At 30.4% G+C, this 25,862-nt stretch overlaps 3 protein-coding genes across 6 annotated transcripts in view; all 3 read right to left on the reverse strand.

Annotated features, from left to right (window-relative positions):
- Nucleotides 1-65: 65 nt before the first annotated feature.
- Nucleotides 66-12,355, reverse strand: LOC118445758 (uncharacterized). Of its 3 annotated transcripts, none has more exons than XM_035875579.2 (4): nucleotides 3,919-3,949; nucleotides 2,987-3,237; nucleotides 866-1,113; nucleotides 66-679 (listed from the first exon to the last, which is right to left on the reverse strand). In XM_035875579.2, exons 1-4 carry the CDS (start codon nucleotides 3,932-3,934, stop codon nucleotides 676-678), a joined length of 519 nt encoding a protein of 172 aa, XP_035731472.1. In that variant the 5' UTR covers nucleotides 3,935-3,949; the 3' UTR covers nucleotides 66-675. The 3 variants fall into 3 exon arrangements, with proteins under 3 accessions (XP_035731472.1, XP_035731473.1, XP_085519248.1); XM_035875580.2 differs by lacking the exon at nucleotides 3,919-3,949 and adding an exon at nucleotides 12,022-12,355 and having other exon boundaries at nucleotides 77-679; XM_085663122.1 differs by lacking the exon at nucleotides 66-679 and having other exon boundaries at nucleotides 862-1,113.
- Nucleotides 12,356-19,683: 7,328 nt separating this feature from the next.
- Vps20 (vacuolar protein sorting 20) lies at nucleotides 19,684-21,163 on the reverse strand. Of its 2 annotated transcripts, XM_035875575.2 has the most exons (5): nucleotides 21,062-21,163; nucleotides 20,914-21,004; nucleotides 20,729-20,838; nucleotides 20,251-20,657; nucleotides 19,684-20,125 (listed from the first exon to the last, which is right to left on the reverse strand). In XM_035875575.2, the coding sequence occupies exons 2-5, from the start codon at nucleotides 20,977-20,979 to the stop codon at nucleotides 20,079-20,081; spliced, it is 630 nt and encodes a 209-aa protein (XP_035731468.2). In that variant the 5' UTR covers nucleotides 20,980-21,004; nucleotides 21,062-21,163; the 3' UTR covers nucleotides 19,684-20,078. The 2 variants fall into 2 exon arrangements, with proteins under 2 accessions (XP_035731468.2, XP_035731467.2); XM_035875574.2 differs by lacking the exon at nucleotides 21,062-21,163 and having other exon boundaries at nucleotides 20,914-21,021.
- A 2,275-nt stretch (nucleotides 21,164-23,438) lies between these two features.
- Rbp6 (RNA-binding protein 6) overlaps nucleotides 23,439-25,862 on the reverse strand; it is a 598,400-nt gene continuing 595,976 nt past the window's right edge. Inside the window, exon 14 of the mRNA XM_085663103.1 lies at nucleotides 23,439-23,573. Coding sequence (XP_085519229.1) covers nucleotides 23,569-23,573 — 5 coding nt within the window. The 3' untranslated portion in view covers nucleotides 23,439-23,568. The remainder of the gene's footprint in view (nucleotides 23,574-25,862) is intronic.

The raw sequence follows: 25,862 nt of genomic DNA on the forward strand, positions 1-25,862 counted from the left end.
ACGACCATGACGTTTCATTTCCTGCAATGTACATTGCACATTTATGATAATAATATATATATATATATATATATATATATATATATATATATATATATTAATACTTAACTATATACAACGATATAACTAGAAACAAATTCCGGCATACTAATTTCATAGAATCATTCGTAGATATTCAGGCGTAATTCATAATTATCACAAATTGGCAGTTGTATTGTGAACAAATAGTTAGAATTTTTCCAGTCGTATAATCTCCATTGTTTATTTAAATCGCTCTTTAAAAGAAAAGAAAAAAAATTCGAATTTGGGTTCTGTCACATTCATAATGACAGATCGCATGATCGACGACGCATCAAAAGTAAGTCATACATTTGTAGGTACATCAGTCCGCAAAGATCAAACTCTGCATTTTGTTTTCATTATCTCATTTTGTCTCTTCTCGACAGGATCATAATTTTTATTTATTTTCATGCGAATCGCTGATCTCTTTCAAAAAATCACCTTCGTAGTAGTTTTCGCAGAAATTGACAATTATGTACAACGTGTCTTCTTCATTCACATAATGAAGAATTTTAAAAGACTCTTGTTGTACTTCTTCCTGGTAGTCTCTTTTTCTAAGCTGCAGCGTGCCGCAGACCTTGTTTTTCGTAATCACCATAGATTGCCCCAAACCTTTCACCTGTAATAAACAAACAATGTTGATGATACAAGATAAAAAACATACTTGTACATAAAAACTAAGAAACGAATCGACGAGTGCAACAATTACAAATGTCTCAATTTTATATTTAGTAAAAGATCTTTGATAAATGAATCCTAATTTCAGTTTCAACTTACAACAAAAGTGATATTTAAGAAAAATTACCTCGCATATGGTGGTGGCGGTGTTCGCACTGTTTCACCGGGAACCAGTTCAACGGTTCCTGGTATCGTATGTTCTGTTGATAAGGCTGTCGTACTACTCGTGCTTAGCCTAATCAAATGACCAGGATTCAATTTGATTGCATCATCATAACTAGGTGGCGCATCGGTTACAGCCTCGTAGTCCGGTGGCTTTTGTCTCGCACCACTGGATGGTTCGTCGATCGAGATCACGTGGATCGGATCGTCAATCTGTAAAAACGAATGAATTCCATCAATACCATCAATAAAACGAATCTCTAATCTAACAGAATTTATTGAACTTTTTTCTTTCTCTCGTTTTTTTTTTGTATTTTAACGCAATCACGTGTATATAAAAAGATAATATAAATTTTTTTATAGATAGAATTTTCAAGACTACGGACGTTCGACTATTGAATTAAAAAAAAAACAACTAGTATGGTTCAGTGCACGACATATAACTACCAATGATACTTGACGATTTTCTGTTACTCAATAGCGTCAGGATATTCACCCGGAAGTATCTGCCGCTTTATATTTGTCCGTAGGTCGTCTATAGATATCTATCTACGTACCTGAGTTAAGTATTCTTTATAAACTTTATAGCCGCCTGAATATAAGCCGCGAAAGGGCGGACAAGATATGTATAGGGTGACGCATGAGACACAAACGACCAGAATAGACCGGTTATTTGCAGCTATAATGAAAGCTTCGGAGAAAATTGCATAATCGCTTTTAAGTAGAAATACAGGGTGAACGACTTAAATCTCGCGATGCGTCAACTATGACTACAAATTTTTCACTTTTCCAAATCTTTCGTTTTTTTCTCTCCAAATAGTGAATTAGAATATGAATCGCTAGAATGTGCAAAAAAAGGTATTCTATATAATCTTTCTTTTTTTGTTTACCATCCGCAAATAAAATTTATATCAGTTTTATTGCACAGGGAACAGAAAGGTAGGCAGGCATATCTATAAGAACGGCGAACGATAAAAATATAGCTTTATAGATATATACTTCCGGGTGAATATCCCTAAAGTAGTAACCGTCCCTAACGACGGTTCTAGTAGACGACCTCCTTTCGTTGTCTACGTCGACTATCTCATAGTTAGATTCTTCCTGTTTTTTCCTTCTCTTGTATTAAGAGTTCGCGATGAACGTAAAATAGAAATCGTAGAACGTTTAGAAAGGGAAAAACCTGAAATGAGTTGCACTTTACGTGAAACTTTTGTCTTTTAGATTATATTCGATAAAAAAGTCGTGTAATTTTTCCTTCTATTTTTTTTCTGTTTTACCTTGGATTACGAGATAGGATATTATAAATGACGAAGACTATCGTTAAACAAAAATCAACAGAGTTGAATTCATAAAGAACCAAAGATAGGATTTTCCCAATTACTTGTAAAAAAAGGAGTTAGATAAAGCCAGCCGACTGATAACTTTGAGTCTTGTCATCGCAATGAAAGATTATATATCGTTTAAGATTCGAATTAACGTTTCTTTTCTTATCGTGAAAAGTTTTTTTACATAAACAGACAAGCATCGGAAAGAATCGAAAAATGATTTTAAAAGTAGTTCTTGAATTTCTACTTGCAGCAAGTAGAAATAAATACAAAGTAGCAAATTTATTTCTTTTAATTTCTTACGATAATCTATACAAATTATTTCTCTTAACTTCTTAGAATAATGTACGTTGCTCCTTGCGTCTCAATAATGAGAGAATGACCTGAATTGATCTTAAGATTTTTCAATCTTCAAAAGCGTTCGAGCATGTCGAACAAGACGATACAACATGAAACACCATCGATGACTCATTTTAATTACGAGTTGCTACTCGTCTTATCTATCACTTACCTACCATTCCACGAGAATAAATTTTCTATCGATAAAATCTGACTCAAAAGGAAATATATAACGTCCATTTCTATGTAGATCGATATCTTTTACTGATTATCGAAAGAAGCTATAATAGAACATTATTCTTCTTTTCAAATACTAACCGATATTCGCGACATTCAGAAGACACGGAATGGATTACATAAATTATTTATCTTAAAAGTAGAACGAGTATTAAAGTTTTGCGCACATAATAATAATAAATTACCTGGGCCGTAATCGGATGATTCGCGTGTTGCGCGTGCGTAGTAGTCCGAGTTGGCGGCGCATGTAACCAGCAACACATCGCTGCACAAATCAAAAGTGCCCCTGCTACTATGCAAGCGACTCCAACATATCGAACTGGTTCAACATAATTTTCAGCGAGTCCTAGCCAATTGATCAGAGCTCCGACGCATAAAAGGACCATACCGTACCTGTACGGTCGTTGAGAACGCCGTGAATCCTCCAAAGACATCACTAAAACATGGAAAAAAAAGATATTTAGTTAATTATGTTGTCTTCTTGATAATAGAAGCTTGAAATTAAACAGTTCGATAAGAGAATGATTACTATTATTATTAGTTCCTATATATATATATAACTTTTATAGCGTATAATTTGCAATAAAATGATAAACCTATTATTAACGATGACTCGTACGACTTGATAGACATATGAAATAATTCAAGCGACATAATACAATGGCAGATAGAACTTGAATAATACGTAGTATATGAAGGGCACGCAATGCTTTTATGGTATGAAAGTCTATATATAGTTGTCGATTAATACAAAGTAGGCTGAACACGAACTAATATGCCGTTCAATGTAGAGTCAATGCAGGTCGTCTTGTCGTTATTAAAGTCACAATCGATATTAATCGTTTCCTATTTTATCAGCCTTCGATTTGATAAGTAATCAAATTTTCACTACTGGTAATCGTGCATATTTCACGATGAAAAATTAGACTCATACACTGACAGGTTTATGATAGATGGAATTATTATTTGTGATAGTAAATGCCTTTTATAAAAGTTTTAAATTAAATGTAAATACCCAAGAAACTTTTAATATGCTATTATATAAAAAAAATTCACGAATGTTTAACGAATATCTACGAAGATCCACATTACTCATATAAATAGAAACAAATAATACCATTGATGATATCCATGACTCAGTATATCGAAAACCACTAGATCACTGTATTGCTTGGTTCTTTACGGACCGCGAAGTGAAGTGACGCACGCGCAACCATGTGTGTATATATAAGATAATATAATTGAAATAAAATAAGCATTACGCTATTTTGCGAATAAGGTAGACTCGCGATTCTCTCACACGGTACAGAAACCATAAAGATAAGGCGTATTTTCAAATCTTTATCAAGTTCCACGAGAACGAGTTTGAACGAGTAAAGTCCCCAAGTCGGCACGTGTTCATCTGTCATAAAACTATTCTTCTTACACGTTTGCAGAATGACTGGCGAAATGATAGCGAGAGCAAAAATAATGCAGTTACTTTCGAAATCGCAACGCGAAAGAGGAGAGTCGAGTATATAATACTCGAAGAAAATCAATTAGTATTTTTGCGATTGCAGAAAACGAAAAGACAGAGAACGCGCGAGACTGGTGACATGTATACCATTTCAACGAGATACTAGATTCAACACGTGTCACATAACTAATCCTCAAACGCTCCAGCTCAGTAAATGGAAAACATATTTTTTCAATTAATAATTGCAAGAAGCCATACGTCTTATTTACGCTTTATCGTTATTTTTTCTTTTTAATATTCGATAGATCTTTTCTAAGAGCATGCACATTTCATGGCAAATAGCGTTCAAGGTGAAACCGACTAGATATGATATCAGGCTTTTTATTTAATCAATGCGTACGTATGTATGTGCGAATACTCTTCCAATTGTTTTATTTAACGTATTCAAATATTCTTAGTGAGCTAGCCGATGTATTTGATAATAAATTGACTTGAATATTATGATTTGTTTCCTTTTACATTTCTTTATAAAATTTCACAAAAATATCGATCTAACGAAATTGCGGGAAGACTTTAATCATTGACAAAAGGTCGTCGTAGTTTATTACGTAAGAGTTCCATGAGTGTCGAGCAAGTTCCGCGCGCGAGATATTACTGATATCCGTGCGTATCAGTGAAAACGTGCTCTTATCGTTAGTGGTAAAGCGAGTCGTCTCAGATGGACATTATTTCTCTCATCTCTTTGATCCGTTATTTCAGTCGAGGTAGCTCAAACCGGTCAATGATCCTCCTTGGTATGAACGGAATAGTTAATTGACTAGCGCAGGTATTCGAGTGAATAAACGAAAGATTATATTTTCTCGTCAATTTAATTCTTGTTCTCTACCGAACGTCATCATTAGAGATCTTCAATCTGATATCAAGAGATAATTGATAATATTGAGAATCTTTAAATTGCATTTTTTTTATTTTTGTTTATTCAGCATTTATTCGCTATTAAAATACAATTTACGATTTCTTTAATTTACAGATAACTGGTATATTTGATGACTCGTTTAAATTGTAAATAATAGCATGACTTGAAAAAAAGAAGGAAGTTGCTTTACATTCGAATGGTTGGCAGGGTTATAGCAGTTCGCACTTTTACCGCTTCGTTTCTTGTTATTTATTTCAAAATTCTTTTTTCAGATATCTTAGTTTGATTAGATTCTTCCGAGATGCTATGTCAATATGATTTGCGTAAAAAAATTGTAAAATAATATACTTTAAGAAAACTGGAGTTTCCTGGATCATATACGTACTTACATGCGTAAGGTATAAATAAAATTTCCTCGTATATATTAAAGCATCGACCAGAGAAAAAATTAGAAATTGTCACGTCGTAACGTTTGTACTCTTATTTTTGATTTTAGATGTTCCGACTTAATACTATTCGATTTGCACTAATACTTATTTGGACATTTATGTAACTTTTTTATGATTATTCATCAAAAATTTCATTAGTATTTTATTTGTTATTATTTCAAAAAAGCAAGATTCTTTTATTCATGGTGAACCTTATGATCATATAAGAAATCTTCGAAGTCCGGTTATTTTCTACGCTTCTATACCATTCTATACCGTTATAGAAATAGCTCACGCATTCATGACGTTAATGTAAACTAATGGTCACCACCTCGACGTATATAGCTGTAACGCTTTATCGGTAAAATAATCCGACTTGCTCATACAACATCCTAAATATGCTACGTATGTTAGCGAATTACCTCAAATATCATGATCATTTAGAAATTGTTTACTAAGATAACTAAAATGGGAAATATACAAGTAATAATTAAATTGTTTATAAATAATAAAACAATAGCAAGTATTTAGTCAAAAGTATAATATAAATATATAGTAAATAATTGAAGACTAAATTAAATTTTACAGTTCTACTACATTTTGACTAACTTGGACAATAATATATACGTTGTAAGATTCTTAAATCTTAAAACAATCAATAATAGTTAAAAAAAGATCATTTATAGCCTTGTTCATCACATATATGTCCATATTTTGTATTTAATAATAATTTCAAAATCGTTAGTTCCAACAGGAATGAATTTTCTTATGAACTCGTATGACGACGGATTCTGTGTACTGGTCCAGTTGATGGTTCAAGGGAGAGTGTTACGACTTAGCTCGGAACTCGCTCAAGCCTTGGGCTACCACGAATGTTTATATTTCAAATTTCGCAGCAATAAGCATTCGTTGGAACCTAACAGCAAGCATTTCAAAGTACTTTGGGTAAAATAAAATATTAATTGCTTTAATATTTACAGGGACAGTTAAAATAATAAACAAAATTTAAAAAACAGTTAAAATGATATAAGGAATATGTATGAAATTTCCAGTGTAATTTAGCGAATTGGAAATATTAGAAAACAAACAGTTTGACGAATACATCGTACAAAAACCATATATTTCCATTTATATTTGTAAAAAGCTAAAATAAACGCAAATTCCCCTTATCATTGTTATATAATCGTCAGATTATTGATCGACATATTTTCCTGATTAATATGTTGATAAAAAAAAATTTATCGCTTAATAACAATGTATATTTATAACAGCTTGTCGAAATTAGATGTAATGAGTATTTCTTTTATGAAATCAAAGACAAAAGAACAAAGATATACTTATACTTCGCTCAAGATATTGAATTAAAAAACTTACGAGACGTTCTACTCAATGTTTCATATTCTCAAGAAGATCCGTTCGTTCACATTACGACTCACGTGTCGAACGATAGAAACGTGACATCGTGAGAAGCGAGAGCGCTTAGACTCGTACGCAAATAGCTTTTACGGAAATAGAAAAGTAATTTTCAAAATGGTATGATCTGATGGTACGATTGATTTTCATAAATCGAACAACGTTATTTTATATTATCCGTGTATCTACGTCTCTTCGTCTCTCTTGAGATATAATAATTAGACGTTTATAAATCCTAAACGACAAATGAGAAAGGAGATCGATCAACTTACTTACTTGGAAACTCCTAATTACAAATTAGACTAGTAAATGATTTGATAATAATTTTATCGAAAAATCAATCAATTTTCTATTTACTGTAACTCTCTTTTAAAATTAAGCATCCGATTATGTTAAATTGCTGATCGTGTTATATACTCGTTAGACATTGACGTGTAAGGAAAACTGAAAAATACTTACGCTTTATAGCTTACAACAGTAGAGTTATAGTTAATATTCGACCACTGTAGTATCTACAAAGATTCGATCGTGTCATACTTATGCTATTTTTGTTTCTTTCTTTCTTCCTTTTCCTTTACCTTCTTTGTTTTATATTTTATTGAGCGACCGACGATAGTCACATGACTCTATGCCGGGTATTATCACTATATTTATAATATAGACGTGCGTGTCTTTTATACGTCGTATCGTTCGTCGATTTCCCTGGTAGTACTTTTCAAACGAGAACTCTCATACTCGTTGCATGAACGACAACAGTGCAAGTGTTACACGGTTACTGTACGCGTGACACGCTACCAACCTTCACCTCCTTTCGCACCTTAACGTCAAAGAGCAGCTGCCGGCGATGTAAGAAAAGCAAAGAACCTTAGAAACTTTATATGCGAAGAAGAGCCGTAACTTCGATCATTTCATTTAAAAAACATATGACGAACTCAAAAGATAAATCGTGAATTTTTTAAACGTATTGAGTTAAATCACATAATCATCAAAAATAATTTCTACATAGTTCTTATTTTATTTTACACATATCTCTTTTATAGTATTCTATTCATTTCATATTTTGCATAACAGGCAAAAGAAATAGAGAGAATAGTATAAGATATAAAGCGATACATTGAAATCTAAGAATATCACTGCTTAAACAAATCCACCGTGCGTGCGAAGATAATTGCACTACATTGCCATGCAACGAATTCGGCGTGCACGCTAATAACATAAAGCAACGTTCACAATGTTCCATTCGTATACTTTCAAGTTTATCGATCTAACTCTTTTTTCCTTGAAAAAGAAAAAAAAAGAGAGAAACGTGTAAATATCTAATGATCGTTGAAACTGTTAAAGATGTATGCTATTGATATCATAAAGGATTATCGCATTCTACGTTATGAATACATGTAGTTATAGTTGTGTATGTAAAAGAGCGAACAACGCTCGTTTTTTTCTCTTTCTTTTTTTTCCATTTCCAAGTTTCGATTTTTGGATCGATTTTATGATTCATCGACCGACACGATAAGATTTTCTAATTTTTCTTTCAATTCTATCATAGATTTAAAAGTTTAGATTATAATCAAACCGCAACGAAACCTTAAGAAAACCACGACGTTTCAAAGAAAACAACATCGTTTTTGTATTAACCTTTTGACCCTTGACATAATATTGCTGTATAGCCAACGATAAAACTCTGACATTGTAAGATTCATGTATTACGTTGCATTTTCTATCTATTACTTACGCTACCATTTGCGTTAATTACATTTTTCTTTAAGATCTAATACCAGATTACTTTTTTTAGATATCCCTATATAAGAGAAGACCATATTTCCTTCTACTATAAAAAAATAAATTAGAATTTTATTTATCGCAAACTCAATGAATGAAGAAAGGAGAATAATTTTAATTTACGTTCAAATAGAATCGTTTATCTAAAGACCACCAGTGTTTTAATTAGAATCTAGTATGTGAAGAAAGATTGAGAACACTGTTAAGTATTTATCTTTGCTAACGAAAAGATCTAAGCGATATCGAAAGTGGGGATAGTTATCTTGATAAGTCTAAAAGTAGTAACTCGTCATGTCGGACACCGCCTTAATTTATACATCATTATCAGTGTCGACCTTCGGAGGATCAAAGTTAAAGTGAGAAGAATACAATGTAATATATCAAATACGCTATTCCTGACACGATATGGCCGTCATGGAAACGTAAAAATAATCGTCAGCTTTTCCTACTCGATTTCACAACTTGCAAAACACATTCGGTGTCTTAATGATGATCAAAGTAAAGATTTATAGAAAAGTTTAGAGTACAGATTGAATATCGTATATCGAAAGATATCTACCATTCGCAAGGTTCTTAAAACTTCCGCAAACGTAATCTCATCGACTCTTTTATCACGAGAACAGATAATAAGTAACTTCGTTGAAGTTTCTATCAAACATATTATTACGATGTATTTAGAAGAACAAAAAAGCGAAAGTGATCATGCATTTACTTTATTCTATTTATTTTTATATTTTTTTCTTCCTTTTTTATTTTTTCAATGAGTAAGTAACATAAGCAAGTAACTATTGAAAAATGATAAAATCGAACTATCCCTTGCAAACTATTTGTATCAATTACATACAATAATTATTTTATATAATTAATACGAATGAGTCGTATGCAGCACCTTTTTTTATACATATTCGTTTCTTTCATGTTCTACCCTTTTCTCTCTCTTCTCTCTCTCTCTCTCTCTCTCTCTCTCTCTCTCTCTCTCTCTCTCTCTCTGTTTCTGTCTTTTTTCTCTCTAAACAATATGACAACAATAGAACCTCTTTTTCACATTTTTAATTCACTCTCACGAAATATTCCTATAGTGTTAAGTTATTTATCTCACTAGTGACCTATATGACATGATACCGCTATCGCATGCCTCGTTCGTGCAGGAATTACGAAATAGTGAATAGCCTTTTACGTCCGTGTTACTAAGTATAGAGTAATCCTGTTAAATTTACCAAACTCACTCTTAAGATCGGCATTGTCTCTTTATCATCATACTGTGAGAAAAAATATACGTAAGTTACTTTTTCGAAATTATTTAACTGTAATAGGAGGAGCTTATCTCTCTTTTTCTTTCTTTTTTTGTAAAAATCCAACTATTGAAAAGTGCTTATTAGTAGGTATACTACTTATTAGTAGTGCTTATTAGTAGATATTGGAAGTAGGCAACTTTCCGTTTTTCGATTTTAATAATAGTAATGACTTGTTAATGAATTGGTGACTCAACTTCTTCGAAAGAGTTAGTCCATGACTCGTATGCTTTCTAGAAAAACATCTTCCAAAGAATATAATTTCTAATTTAGAAAATTTTTGCATTATGATTAAAATTCAAAATTGTTACAGTAATAAAATGATGATCGTTAGAATGTGATCAATAAATATTCGCGGACTTTAACGAACTATCTTCATTTATTTATCTTATAGCATGACCATCAAAACATCTAATATACGTCTGAATTTATGTATACGAATCGTGAATAAATTAAATGTAGGAACGACGTGACAAATAATAACTTCTATATGTGTTTATCAACACGATTGTTGATCACTCATAATTGTCTTATGGGAGGATACATTTGAAAGTTAACTGAAAACTTTTCTGATTCGTATAACGGCATATTAAATAATCAATGAATTTGAAAGAAAGGCATAACGCTTCTTATAAAAAGACCATCGATGATTCAGATCGAAGAAGATAAACGACAGAAATATGTTATGCCGTTACGTCAATACCATAAGTCCAGCACCGGTAATTTGTATGGGTATTCCTAGCGATGACTTGTAAATTCAACAGAAAAATCATCGACAAGAAAATGTATGAAGAAAATAATAAGGTTTTCTTATCGTTTGTTTTTCCTTCAAACGCTTTTCTGCTAAAGCAATTAATTAAAGTACATATTTATCGTTTTCTTACATCAACGAAGTTCAGGAAACATCAGCAAAGGAGAGAAAAAATAAAAGAGTACATCACGTATGTTGTGTAGAGAGGCGAAATATTGAAAGGTCATAATTTACATCAATTCAAATGTAATGTATGAGAATATCCGAAATTTAAGTTTTCGATTAATTATTACTTTCAATTTTTACCATACGAGTTTGCCAAGTTTAAAAATACCTTACGAGGAAATTTTTAATTTTTCACAATTTATATTATCTTCAATATATAATTTTCTATTAATTTTATTTTTTCTATTTATTTATTACTTGTAAATCGAATATCCTTTCTAATTTTTCTAAAAAAAAATAGAAGTTTTTGTAATTAAAAGAAAAATTTAATTATAACAAATCTAAAATTATAGAAGAATTAGATATTAAAAATATAACTTCATTAAATTCTCTGTAATTACCTTATAAGGAAAAAATAAGGTAACGATAAGTGATCCAAAGTCAGCCTGATAATTTTTTAATATTGCATATAATGAACGCTCGGATATGATAAATTTCGTGATCGACGAGCGATAGATCTGTATCTTGTTTCGAAAGTAGGCGGTGCGAAGTAAATTTCCGTTAAGATACGTGCAAGAGGCCTCTAACCGAGAGTTAAAGACGACAGGACGGCCTCATTGTAATTGACTTCACTCGAGTTCTTCACCTTTTCGAATTTGTCAGAATAAATAGCAATAAAAAAGAATCATCGTAAATTTGGCGTAAAGGTTAAGCCGAATCGTCGTCAGGGTCATATCAGGTAGAAGGAGAAAAGAGAAAGAGAACAAAGTAAAAAAGAAAAGAGATAAATTAAGTAAATATTTTATTATTATGTCTATAGCAATGTTGGCCAAATGTAAATAAAAGTATATTAAGGATATAAGAAAGAGAGAAAGAGAGAGAAAGAGAGAAAAAGAGAGAAAAAGAGAGAAAGAGAGATAGAGAGATAGAGAGAGAGAGAGAGAGAGAGAGAGAGAGAGAGAGAGAGAGAGAGAAAATGGGAAAGACAAGGAGAAAAACTAAAATGTCGTTCATGGTTACCTGGACTGAAAATAACGTTTGGTCGTGGCAGTATGGTGATGAAAGAAGAAATTGTAGAAATAACTTTATACACTGTATACACTGTTTAATTATTTCTTTATAAATCACTGAATCTGCTACTTTATTATCTTAATCGGTTCTTGTTCCTCTTCTGTACATTGATGATAAAGAGAAATCCGAAAACATGAAAACGCGGAGTAAAGACACGCTTAGTAAGTAATAAAAAGGAAAAGGCTCCTTTCTATTGCAAGAACGCATCAAAAGAGCACAGCTACCATGTTGAGGACTCGGCGCAAACTGAAGCCGTACTCGTTCGCGCTCACTGTCCAACCTATGCTTCCCACTTACTGCTCGAGTCAAGTACGAGCCAAATCGAAGCGATAAAAACATCACGAACGTGACGTTTTGCACCTAACTTTAAATTTCAATCTACTCTCCTCGTCGCAATTTTATCGCTCGTTGTGAATCGTCGTACAATGAACGAATTGTTATATACTATAATATTATTCTTATATACTAAAATATTAACTATAATATTTTTGAGTTCATGAAAATTCATTCTTTGTAATTAAAAGACTGCGTTTATACGTAGATACGAGTTACACTTTTATTTTTTCTGCTCGAGTGTAATCAACCAACTACGATAACATTCTTATCGTTTGTTAACGTACAAAATAGAACATTTAATACGAATATATTTATCATAAATACGTATATCTATTACTATATTTATATTACATATTCATATACTGTATGTGACATTATTTATCATATAAGTTTATCGTAAAGACATTATTTATCATATAAGTTTTATAAATCAAATAATTCATCATTCATTATCCAAATACAAAATATTATTATACATAAAACGGTATAAACCATGATTATTGTTTTATATCATTAATAACGATTTGCGTCAACGATAACACATACTCTCTCATAATTATCTATAGGAATATAAAAAAAAGTAGCAATTTCGTCAACCATGAAAATTTTATCCCATTCCAATTTTATTGATCTGTCTGTCTCAAATTGTGACGGAGTTGATTCCCCTTCAAGAGACCAGCAATACGACAATCATGATAAGGAATATACGAAGTTGGCAGATTAAAAGACATAATGTTGTTTTATTTCGATTACGTTGTTGCGAAAATTAAACAAAACGTATTGATTAGTCGCAGTTGTGATAACGAATCGCACAAGTCTTTTTTGTTGCACCTGAAAACGTTTTCTGTTTTCAGTTTATCACGAGAGAAATTATTTTTCTTACTATATTCCATATAAAATTAATATTCTTTTCATATTATAGTACAATCACTAATATTTCTATGCATTGAAACGATTACATGTGAGATATCATAATATTACAATGTTGTTATACCTTGTACATAATTCTCTTAACGATTATACAAATTAATTCTCGATCATTATCAATACCACATTCATACGTACTCTTCGAAATGAATCCATTATAGACAAAGTCATAGCAAATAACATGACACGCAGAGTCCGTTGTATATAATTCCTTAATTGTTAGTTCCAATGTAAAAAAAAAATAATTAATGCTATTTACAACACATGAGAAGGTTGCATTTTATCAAAATTCAAAAAAAAAAAATCATCACAATATTTTTAAATGAACCAATGAAAACTGATCAACTAATCGTTTGTACACATAAATAATTTTCTAAAAATCATTCTTCTCAAATCCATAAAAATTAAGAAACGATAAGAAAATACTATTGACTACTACTTCAACGTAGATTAGTCAAAGAAAAAAAAAACAATTTTCAATAATGGTCTACAGAGAAATAATTTTGAAATCTTTATCATCATCGGATATTTTTGTTATTATCAATTCGAGACGTCAATGAAAAAATCGTCGAGGAAAATAAGAAGTTTCCTCGCCCTTGTTAACTTTGTACGAAAAAATAAAATTACCGATAGAATTATCAAAATTAATGTACGACGAAAAAGATTGACTTAGTACAAAGGATAATGAATAGTCTCATACACGTTTCCAAATAAGCGCTTATATGTTGAAGTTTTTCTTAGATGTTTCAAAAAAATATAATCAGAAAGAATACGTATGTGTAAGTGTGCGCGTGTGCGGGTGCATAGAAAAGAAAAACAAAAAAGGAAAGAAAGAAAGATAGAGTAACAATCTTGTTTAATAGTACGTAGAATGTTTTTTGGCCAATGGTACAATTAACGTTTCTGCATACAAAACACCTTCTGTATAAAGTACGCGATATTTAATATATATCCATAAGTACATATTTTTTTCTGAGTCATCGAAATCTGACGTTACGTTAATAACAGAGTTCGATATTGTAGAAGAGAAGAGACAGGGATACTCTCAAGACGACATCGGGCTTATATGCAAAAAAGGAAGCTCACTTACAAACGTGCTCAGAATAAGAGATATGAGCTCGCTTGAAGAAACAAGAACAAAACAAAGAATCAGAATGGAAGTCTTTTTTTGCGACAAATACATAACAGATTCTCTTTTCTTCCTTTTTCTATGAATAAAGAGAGAAATAGAGAGAAAAAGAGAAAAAGAGAGAGAGAGAGAGAGAGAGAGAGAGATCTGTTTTTTTTTCGAGAAAAAAAAACTTTGAGAGGAAGAAGATAAGAAAGAAGAAGAAGAAATAAAAAGAGAGAATCGTGCTAAAAATCATCTCCCACGACGTTTTCGCGCATTACCGTTCAAGGCCGCAATGGAGGTGAAACGGTACATGCAAATGCGCGCCTCTCACTTTGTATCCTGTATACGTGTATATTAACACGTTCGCGAAGATTTTATTAGATTGAAGTCGTGTATAGAAACTCACGTATGCTTCATAAAACTAAACAAGTTTTCAAAATCTATATATATTATCAATTAGCATCCCTATATTCTTTTGTAAAAAATATTCGACGTAATTGTATAATCGATACGAAATGTAAATATCGAAATTTACACGGATTTCAATCTGGATAATACATGGAGGATAAAATAACTACAGTTCTTTTCTCCCCAAGCGCCAAGCGATTCTTTGTTGTTGACATTTATAGCGTCTTATCCTCGGAAGTATTAAACACGAGTACGTGATTGTCTAATTCGCACGTTAGAGAGACGTCAGGATTTTGAGTGATAATAATCGTTATTTCTAATGAAAATAAGACGTTAAAGCGAAAACAAGCTTATCGATATCTGTTTGTAAGAAAGAAAGAAGATCCAGCGAAATGCGATGCCGAATACTTTGTTGAAAACATTGAATTCTAAATATTTCGCAACGTTTGCATTTCTTACGATGGTATGCGTGATATGTGGGTGTTTAATAAGATGCGACAAGAAAAAAAAAGTCGAGATTTGTGATAAATCTTTTTTCTCTTTCTTTTTTCACCGAATTCCACCCGCAATTGTTTTCGATCTTGATGTATATTGCCAGTGTCAATTTTTGATTTTATCAGCCAAGAAAAGATGATTAAAGCGAGCAAGCAGGTATAAACACTTTATCAGACGGATATCATCATGTTTGATCGTCAGCGAAAATTTCGAGGTACGCGTTATTATCTCGATAATTTTTTCCTAAAATAGCAATAATCTTTGAAAATATCATGTTTGGAGTTATTTAAAATCGATAACTTATATCTAAAAATAATTATTATTACTTAATTACTCTTGTCATATTTCCGAAAGCATATTCCTTTTTTCTTTTCTCTTGTTGTTTTATTAACGTATTTTCCTTAAATTATATTACGCAATCATTGTATGTATCTAAAAAATATAATGAAATATCTAAAAAAGATATAATACTTTTTGACTACGGGTTTCTTAATCGCGTTTCAATTATTTTATTCAGTTTATCCACGTTATTTCTATATAAAAAGAAAAATACACAAAAGTAAAAAAAACGCTTTGTTAATTAGATATCATTCCCAGGTGTATATTAAATAATAGTCACAGTCAAAACAACCGAATATATATTTAAAGCAATAATTAATCCGTAACTAATCCTATATCGAACAGTGATAAAAAGAATTTGAAAGACATACGTCGATGTATTCAAGAAACCATGAATTAATCATTAAAATATCCAAGAAACTCCGATTAACATACCATTCAATTTGATTATACTGGATTCAGTTATTTTATGAATTAGTGTGTAATTAGTCGCATTATACTGTTAATTTTTTTCCATTTCGATTAAATTACATCTTTAAAGCGATCGAGCAAGACACGCCTTTCGATACGTCAAAATGCATGAATATTCAAAAGAAAAAAGTGAAATATGTATTTATACATTTCCAAGTTCTTAATGTAATATATGCTGAAATTTGATACCATTACAATCTTTCTTGACCCTTTTTAAAAAGATTTATTATTCCATTATTACGTACGTATATAGGTTAACTATAAATGCAATATTATACAAAAGGTCTAGCTTGAATAGGCTTGAAAAGAATAATGTCTAAATCTCTATGAAATCATTAATATAATACATTGATTGCCAACAACGAGATAACTCGTTTGCGTTATTGCCTACGAGTTACCAACTACGAGTTATCTCGTAGTTTAATATACTAGTTTAAATTAAATTGGCTTTTTACACCGAAATCCTCAAAAGTACTATGGCAGTCAACATGTTAATATGCACGGTAAACATTTTTAATAAAATTCTTCATAACACTGTGATAAAGACCAATCGAATATAAATCAATATTCCGGTTTTGAAACGTCATCATTTCTGTTCGACCAAATCGAATCACATGATTTACAATCGTTCTTAAAGGAATGAGTATTAAAAATGTCTAACTAGATGTAGTAAAAAAATGTTTAATTAGATTAGAACGACGTAAAAATTGCTGGTAATGGAAGTGAATGTTTAAATCATGTTTCATCATGCAAGATTTATTACATCATTATATATATTGACTAATATCGATAAGCTTAAGTTCATCGATGTTTTGATGACGACATCATATTAATTATAATAGGAAAATCTGATTCATTAATTAATTGAGCTATCTTTTCGATTAACCCGTTATTTTATCATTCGAGAATTTTTCGTTAAATGAAATTTCTCTATTAAAATTGTTAAAGATAATAAGTACCAACTAATGTGTGTACACGAATCTGGAAAAAAAGAAAAGCCGGAAGTAATAAATATTTTACAACCTTTCCATCGTATGAACTACGATATAAATAATATTATTTGTCAGTAGAAATTCCACCACAATAAAAGTCACAAAATACGCTGGCTTCGTCTGACTTTAGCTATTAATGACTAATAAGCTATTTATCTGTGTGACGTCGTTGCGGTTTATTGGAAGTTTTAATGCGATTCGTCGAATGTACATTAAATCTTTAAAAACCCGGCTATGATTGCAAAAAATGTAAGTATCTACGATTCAATTTTTGTTAACGTATATAACACACAATATCAAAGCAATAAAATTAATTTTGATTTATCTTATAATTTTTTTTCCTTCGAAAAATTCATAATTCTCTAATTAACAAAATATAGATTTTCTTATTTCATAGAAATAGACTTCCGTATGGAACTTTCTTACTTGCAAGATACGTGACGACAACGATTGAACGAAAATAAAAAGAAGAATAAAACATCACAACTCGTTCTTCTTTTCATCTCAGTCTCTCTTACTTACGAAGGTCACCCGGTTTTAAATATGGAATTACTGATCCGTATAGATGACGTCGTTTCAAATATATCACGATAGTAGTCGTTCTCTTCCTGTATCTGCTTACTAACATAGTTTACAGAAAACTATCGAATCTTAAACGATCATGATTACATAATTTGTCAGAAACAACATTTTTTGCTTTTTTCATGTTTATCGATACAATCTAATTAAAGTCTTTTTCGAACTCTTCAAATATTCATTCTTTTATGATAATTCGTACACGAAAAAATAAAATTGGAAGAACAGTGAAACATCTGATCGATCTGCTTATATTCGTATATACTCGGTACAAAGAAAATGCGTGATTTTTCCTCGTTGAATCTATCTAATTGAAGCTATTTTCAACGATGGCAAAGCAATCGCATACGCATGGTCGATTATCTGCACACCTCTGTGCCCATTGTAATTCTAATTAGTCATCCGACGAGTTAGGAATATCAATGTTATTCAAGACACCACGTTTCGCACGGAAGATTCATATTTCCTTGAAGACAATTACATATATACATATATATACATTTGATCGAAAACGTATTTTTTTCGTTCATTAATCAATTGAGATGATAAGTATTTAAAAATGCCTCAATATACGTTAACGTGAGTCGATTGAAGAGGGTGAATGACATCGCGTATTTTAACAGGTTCATAGTTCCTAAAGAGAAGAAAAGAGAAAACGACTGGTTTTCATGCAAGTATTATTTCGCAGATGGATTATCACAGTGCAAATAGCACATTGGCAAATACGTATGATGTATGTACGTATATAATCGATCTCGGTTGTTTCTTTATATTGTTGGTGTACATACTCGAATTTTCCTCAGGGTCATCTATCATGTAATTTGGAATGTTTTCTTTTATTTCGTATTTAACATCTTTTCATAATTAAGAATAACGCGTATTAGTCTTTGAATCATGTAAAAATTTTTCTAAATACGTAAAGACGAGTGGAAAAATTTTGTGAAATGGAAGCGTTTATTAAAACAATCTTTTTGTCGAAACAATTAACGTACGTCGACTTTACGAAGTGCTTTCTTATCTATTACTATCTTTTACATATTGCCACTTGTATATTACCATTGGTGATTGGCGCTCGATAGCTATAGCTCACGATCGTATTCACAAATGATCCATAATAATTGCATCGATTGAAATTAATCATATCTTTTAATATGACAAATATACTCGAATTAAACATTGCAACGACATTTCTTTTTTAATTTTAATTTTTCTTTTACAATCAGAAAAACTTCGAGTTCAATTTAAATTGATTAGAATACGTCGTATGAAGCATCGTAAAATATGGCGGAGGCGAGCTAACACGTAAAATATCAATATCTCCCTAATTATGTAGATTAGAAGGAAAGACACAGGTCAACTCTTAGCAGGTTATGACATTATTTGAAATATCGTAATATTCATACTACCTAATAAACAATATAAATTCGTACACGTATAAAGTATACGAAAAAAATACATATTGGTTGTAATAATTGGATTAAGTAAATAATAATTTGGCAGATAATTTTTGTATATAAATTTTTAAAACGTATTGTGTATAAAAATATTTTACAACGTACTAATATTTTAAATGCAGGGATTCGAATAACATATTCTTCCTGCTTCTTAGATCACTTAACTTGATATTACTTAATCTACAAATAATTATAAATTTTTAAATATATGCTATATATATATGGACAGTGTATTCATATATCATATTCCAAATTTGATCAGAACATGATTTTATTTTATAAAAAACTAATTTACGATTTTCTAGATCACAAACAATTACTCAAAATACTTTAACATATCAATGAAGAACAATATTAAATGAATAATGCTTCCCAAAAATTTATTGATATAATAGTCTCACGTGAAATATAGAAACAAATGTATAGGATATTAAATCACATTCATAAGTTATTACACTCTAAAAATTGAATTCTGTTGAAATCATAAACAACGACGATAATGAATTTATTCTTTTCGGAAATTAGTAATTGTATATTTATTTTTAAACATTTTTTAATAGAAAATCCAGAACAAAGTATAGCTCATAATTATAAGGATATGTAAGTGTAATTAACATACCTGTAATTAAACTATTTTATATGTAAAAAATTATGTAATTTTATCAATTATTATCTTATCTTTTAAAACTCCACAAAGTTTATTTACTAATATTGTATTTTCCACAGTAATAGATTATGTCATTTAAAAGATACAATAGAAGCAACTTTAGTTTTCAATTAAATGTTATTGACTGTATAATTAACATCTTAACATTATACACTGTACATATGTACAAAGAACTTTTGCGTAGTTTTGAAGTAGTCGAAGTTTTACTCTTACTACTCATTTATCTTTCACGCTTCTAAAGCAATTGCTTCTTGCATTTTTTCCTTTACGCGTTCTGTTGGTACAAAAAGAATCAAATATATATATATATATATATATATATATATATATATATATATATATATATTGGTTTAGTATAATTATTCAATGTTCTATATGTTAACAAAAGTAACAAAATACCTTTCCTCCTTTCTGGTAAGTTTGTCGGTACTTCTGGCAATGTTATTTCATCTGGTATTTCTGGTGCAGCTTCTTTTATTTCTGCATTCAATAGAACATCCAATTCTGCCTCTACTTCTGCTTCATCTTCTTGCGTAAGTTCACCAGATAATATTTCATCTAATTCCCTCTGTTTTTCAATGCCTTCCCTTGTTTCATCCATAACTTTTTCGATTTCATCAATAGAAAAAATGTCATGCAACTTTTTCAAAGCAGCATTTCCTTCTTTTAGGCCATCAACAATTTTAATTTCTATTTGGGCAAATTCTATATCATGTACCATAATTTCTAGATTTTCTAGCTGACCATCGATCTTTGACAGAATTTGCTCTTGGAATTTTTTTTTACGCAGCAATAATAAAGCTCGGCTATAATAATTTCAAATATGATAATGCAATAAATTCTGAATAAACATTATTATTAAGATTAAAACACTTACTCTTTCTGTCCATTATGTATAAGTTTCTTAGCTAGAAATCGTTCCTTCTCAAGAGTTTGTTCGATCCGACGTTGATATTGTTTGATTTTGTCTCTAGTTTGTTTCAATTGCTATAAAACATCATGAACATAACAACGTTTCCAATGAAAGGAAAAGGTTAGATTAATCTGACAGTTGATGCCTACCAAGATAGCCTTGTCTTGTTCGGTAATGCGACTCTGTGGTTTCTTCTTAGTGAAAAATATGCCCATCTTGTCGTTCTCCTTTTTTAATTTTCTAAATAAAATCAACATGTAATATATATAATAAAGTCGTGCCATTATCATTCATTACCTTCAACAATCACAAGAATGCATTCCATTGACATTACACGAAGAAACCTACGCGGTGCCATTTTAGTTAATCGAGATTCGAGATATCAACTTGAAGTTGCTTCAATGGCGCTAAATACAAACATGGTTATACTAAAAACGAAAGAGTATATTATTCGTGAATTATATATTAATATTATACTATCTTTTTATATAAATTATACTTTATATAATTATTTGGAGAAATAAAAAATCAAAATGAATGAAATGCAAAAATGTAAATATAAAATATTATTCTATTATGTCTACTATAGAAAGGGAAAAAATAAACAAACACGATAAATTGAATTGAACAATGTCCATTATATTATATATTTTATTCCCACATACACACGGCACGTTGTGAACCTTCTCTTATATATTAATATTATCATAGTAATAATAATAATGATGATGGCGATGATGATGATAATAATGACAATAATAATAGCAATAATAATAATGATGATGAAAGTGATGATGATTTAATAATAATAATTATGATAATAACAATAACAATAATAATAATAATCTTAATGATGATGATGATGATGACGATTATGAAGATGAAGATGATGACGATGATGACGGTGAAGACGATGATGACGATGATGATGATGATGATCATGATGATGATGATCATGATGATGATATTAAGTAAACAATAATGAACATAATCTTGCGAATTCATGAGATATATTTATATTTATGTATATACACGTATATATGCGTATATGTAATATATATATACATGCGTATACATATTTATAATAAATCATATAGTAATAATCATCGTAGTATAATATATATTTATATGTACAGAGGGGTACAATATTGTTATTCTTTATTAGAGTTTAATATTTATAATCGCAATATTATATTTATTTTTATCTGTATACATACACAATTAATTAGATTATCAGCCCTCGCTCTCGCCACACCGCGGCGCGCAAATCTTACTTTTTTTTGTTTGTTTGCTTTTTGTCTCTACATACTCGTTTTCGTATTATAATCTCAGAGCCATTAATGGCGTTTTCTATCGCAGCGCTCTAGTATTTTGCGAAAAAAAGAGCTGCGTCTTTCTTTGTTCGAGAAAGGCGTCGTCGAATTCATTCGAAATTTCTCGAAAGGATCGACTATACATTTCTCCCGAACGCACGATCTTAATATTCTCTACTGCGATCGTTCTCCTTTTTATCTTACAAAACATTCATTATAGTCTGGCCGCTTTTGGATAGAGAGCCGCGCGTCGCTTAAGCCGCGTAATGCATTTCAATTATTCATTCTCGATTTCCTCAAATACATCGATTTACATGAAAAGATCAATAAGATCATATTCTTTTACCGACGAGCGCGCGCACGATTCTCTTTCTTTCATTATCGCAAGAAATGCAGGAGCGCGCGACTCTTTCGCCAGCAGCAAACCTTTCATAAATATTCTGTACAACATTATAATTATTATAAATCGTCATATATCTTATATATCCTTATCGTTATATCATTATTATCGATAGTGTAAAATTGAAACTTTTACGTACTTACGTAGATTAGATTACCGTCTGCTCGCTTGTTCGCTTACAGGCGTTTATAATTATTTACCATTTTTTTTTGTTCCTTTAAATCGATACATAATCGTATAATTTAGTATGTCACTATACGTATTGTAATTGTTTACGATTAGTAAGAATATGTAAAATTGGTATTTCATCTTATTCCTTGGCTTGCTTGTTTAATTCAATAAATCTCGTTAAGCATCCACATAATTGTTTAATATACATGGAATTAAAAGTGGCTTATTTATTGCTTGTTATATTGCAAGTTTCCTCATTGCAAGCTGTGTCATAACGCCGAGTTTTCATTCGCTTTTGCCTCGAACATTTTCGCCTTAAATTTTCTTTTCTTATCTTCTCTATTCTTAGCTTTTTTTTACCTTTATCTTGCGAGCCATCGTAGAAAATATCAAAAATTTGTTTCCCTCCTTTTTACCATCTATTGTCGGTCCACTAAAAACGTTGCCCTCGTCTTCTTCCCTCTTAATTGTCGATGTGAATGACGAGATTAAGAGTCCCGGAATCCATAGCGTAGTTTGTATACAAAATGTTCGGCCACTTTGATATTAATATTGGTGTTCTGAAATTACATTTTTCAAAAAGGGCAAAAGACCTAACGAAAATCTAACAGAACTCGTAACGTTACCAAACCCATTGCGTTAACATGTTTCCTCGAATAGGTCTGTATAAAGTATAATTATAATACTGCTCTTTTTCATTGATTTTGCAAATTATAAAAAAATCTTCATTCGTCGTTACGTAGCTCTGTCTAATAGATTAACATCATCTTATTATCATATTTATTTTTAACGCTTGACCATTTGTATTGCGCGTGGGCGATAATAACTTCTCGTGTTTGCTATGCGGAATCAGAATAACTTGAAGCTTTGCTCGTGTGTAATATGTCAATGTGTTTGTGCCATGTTCGTCCGCGCTCTCTTCAATCTGGTAACAGCACAAATAATTAAACTTTAATAAATATCTATTATATGTATAGATGTATGGTGCAATATTTCCACAGATAATGCAGATACGAAGCCAAGTTTGAAATCATGTTGAGATATTTGAGCTTTTATTAATTAACGATATTTTTTACTTATCAGGCATGTTTCGGCAACTTCTACTTCTATTCTCTGTTTTTTCTTATAATGGTAAGAAAATTTTAACGGCAAAAATTTTATAAAATTAATTAAAATGTTTCTCTAATGAGTCTGCGACGAAATATGATGACCCTAGTACCTATAAACTTAAATTAGACAAGATAAAAATCTCGAAGAGTATCATTACATCGGTGAAATTGATAATCTATTTTTCTTATTTCGCTTTTCTATAATATGATAATCATAAATCTTTACAAAATAACGCGGCGTTTGTTTTCTTTAAACACATCAAGATAAATTTAGCCATAAGGACAAAAAATAATTTTCATCTGCAATCGAAAAACTTAATTAATTCTATATGTACAAAATATAATTTTAATGGAATAGGGGATTAAAAATAATGCATTCTGTGTTTTTCCTTAGCTTACTTTTTCTACTTTCCTTTTTTTTTTCCATCTATTGTCTAAAAAGAAATTTCGTATCTTTCTTATCTTAGGAGATAGTGCATGCTATCGATTAAAATATGAACGCCCAGATTTCTTTCCAGAAACAATAAGGTATAACATAAAAAATCATGTAGAATCATGTTTCACATGCTTTCGTTAACAATAACTATCTACTCGTGAAGCCAACGTTTTATCGTCGACATACTGCTAAAATGTTAAACAATTTTTACATCTCATAGATTCTTTCTGATATGTTAATTTAAAAACAAATGAGAAACAAATATATATCTTATCTCGGTTAGAACCGAGAGAAATTATTCGTTAAGTGACGTTGCGCGAACAGTCTTTGTTAACATAACAATGCTCTCATACACTGTAATTTTATTAGAGCCAGGTTTTGTAGTATGATCTTAATACCTAATTCAAAATTCGAGAAAAACTCGTACTATTGCGTATCGAACATATACATATATGTATATGTATTATACACACATACACATATGTACAAGTTTGCATTCAAAATTCAACTTTTTACAAATCAAATTCACCCTTTTTCAGACCATATTCACCCTTTTGCATATCAAATTTAACTTTTTGCAAATCAAATTCATCCCTTTTGCAAACCAAGTTTTTCTACAAAATTATTTTCTTAAACTTTTGTAATAAAAATAAAGTCAAATGTAAATTTAGTGGGAAGAAATTCAAAATTTTATTGTATATAGATAACAATACTTTAGCTAAACTTTGAAAATTTCTTACAATATTAATTGACAACCGTTAAATAACAATTGAATTTGGTTTGGATGCATTGCAATATTTACAGTGCTGGAAATAATTTATTAAAATTAACTATGAACTCAACACTATATCTTTGTCTTGTGCAGCAAAAATCGGAGCAATTTCATTTTTTACTAATTGGACAGTCTCTAGACGGTTCTTAGCTATATCAATATTTAATTTATTTGGAATTCTTACGATTTACAAGAAAGAGTAATTTCCTGTAAATGTGTTATTTGAGATCGAAACAAAATATAAACTCATGTAGATTTTCACTAGATTATTGATTCTTCAATAGATAATTTTGGTATAAAATTTTAGTTTTGAGTGCATTTTTTTTCATTACTTTTTATTTCAGAAATTGAAAGACGATAATCTGGAAGAATTTTGTTGAAAAACTAGATTTTTAAAAGGATGAATTTAATTTATAAAAGATTAAATTTAGTTTGCAAATGTGTAACTTTGATTTACAAAAAATTGAATTTTGAATGCAAAACTTGTATAAAAATTATTTTACATACCGTTTAGACAATTTTATAAAAAGAAATTACAATACAAAATATTTTTTACGATATTCGATTAGACCTGTTTTTAAATCTCACGCAAAATTATATCCAAATTTGGGACGAGCGAAGGTACCCTTTTTATTTTTTTATTTTCTTCTTTAACGATACGATAAATAGTGATATTTCAGTTCGAATTATTATTTGACGAACACATTTATCTTGAAAAAGCACTAAAGAGCGAGAAGACGAAATCTTACACAATTATTAATAGAATCGTGTATTCCTTTGGTTTACGTGAGCAAATAGTGAATAACATTTTCGTCGTAATCGTAACGCATCGGTTAAATATGTATAATTTTACTATTTTCTCTGTCTTTCTCTTTTATTTTTATTTTTAAAGTGTAG

This window comes from Vespa mandarinia, chromosome 1 (assembly GCF_050613455.1).
Source record: "Vespa mandarinia isolate Hongniang chromosome 1, ASM5061345v1, whole genome shotgun sequence".
Classification (NCBI taxonomy): Eukaryota; Metazoa; Arthropoda; class Insecta; order Hymenoptera; family Vespidae; genus Vespa; species Vespa mandarinia.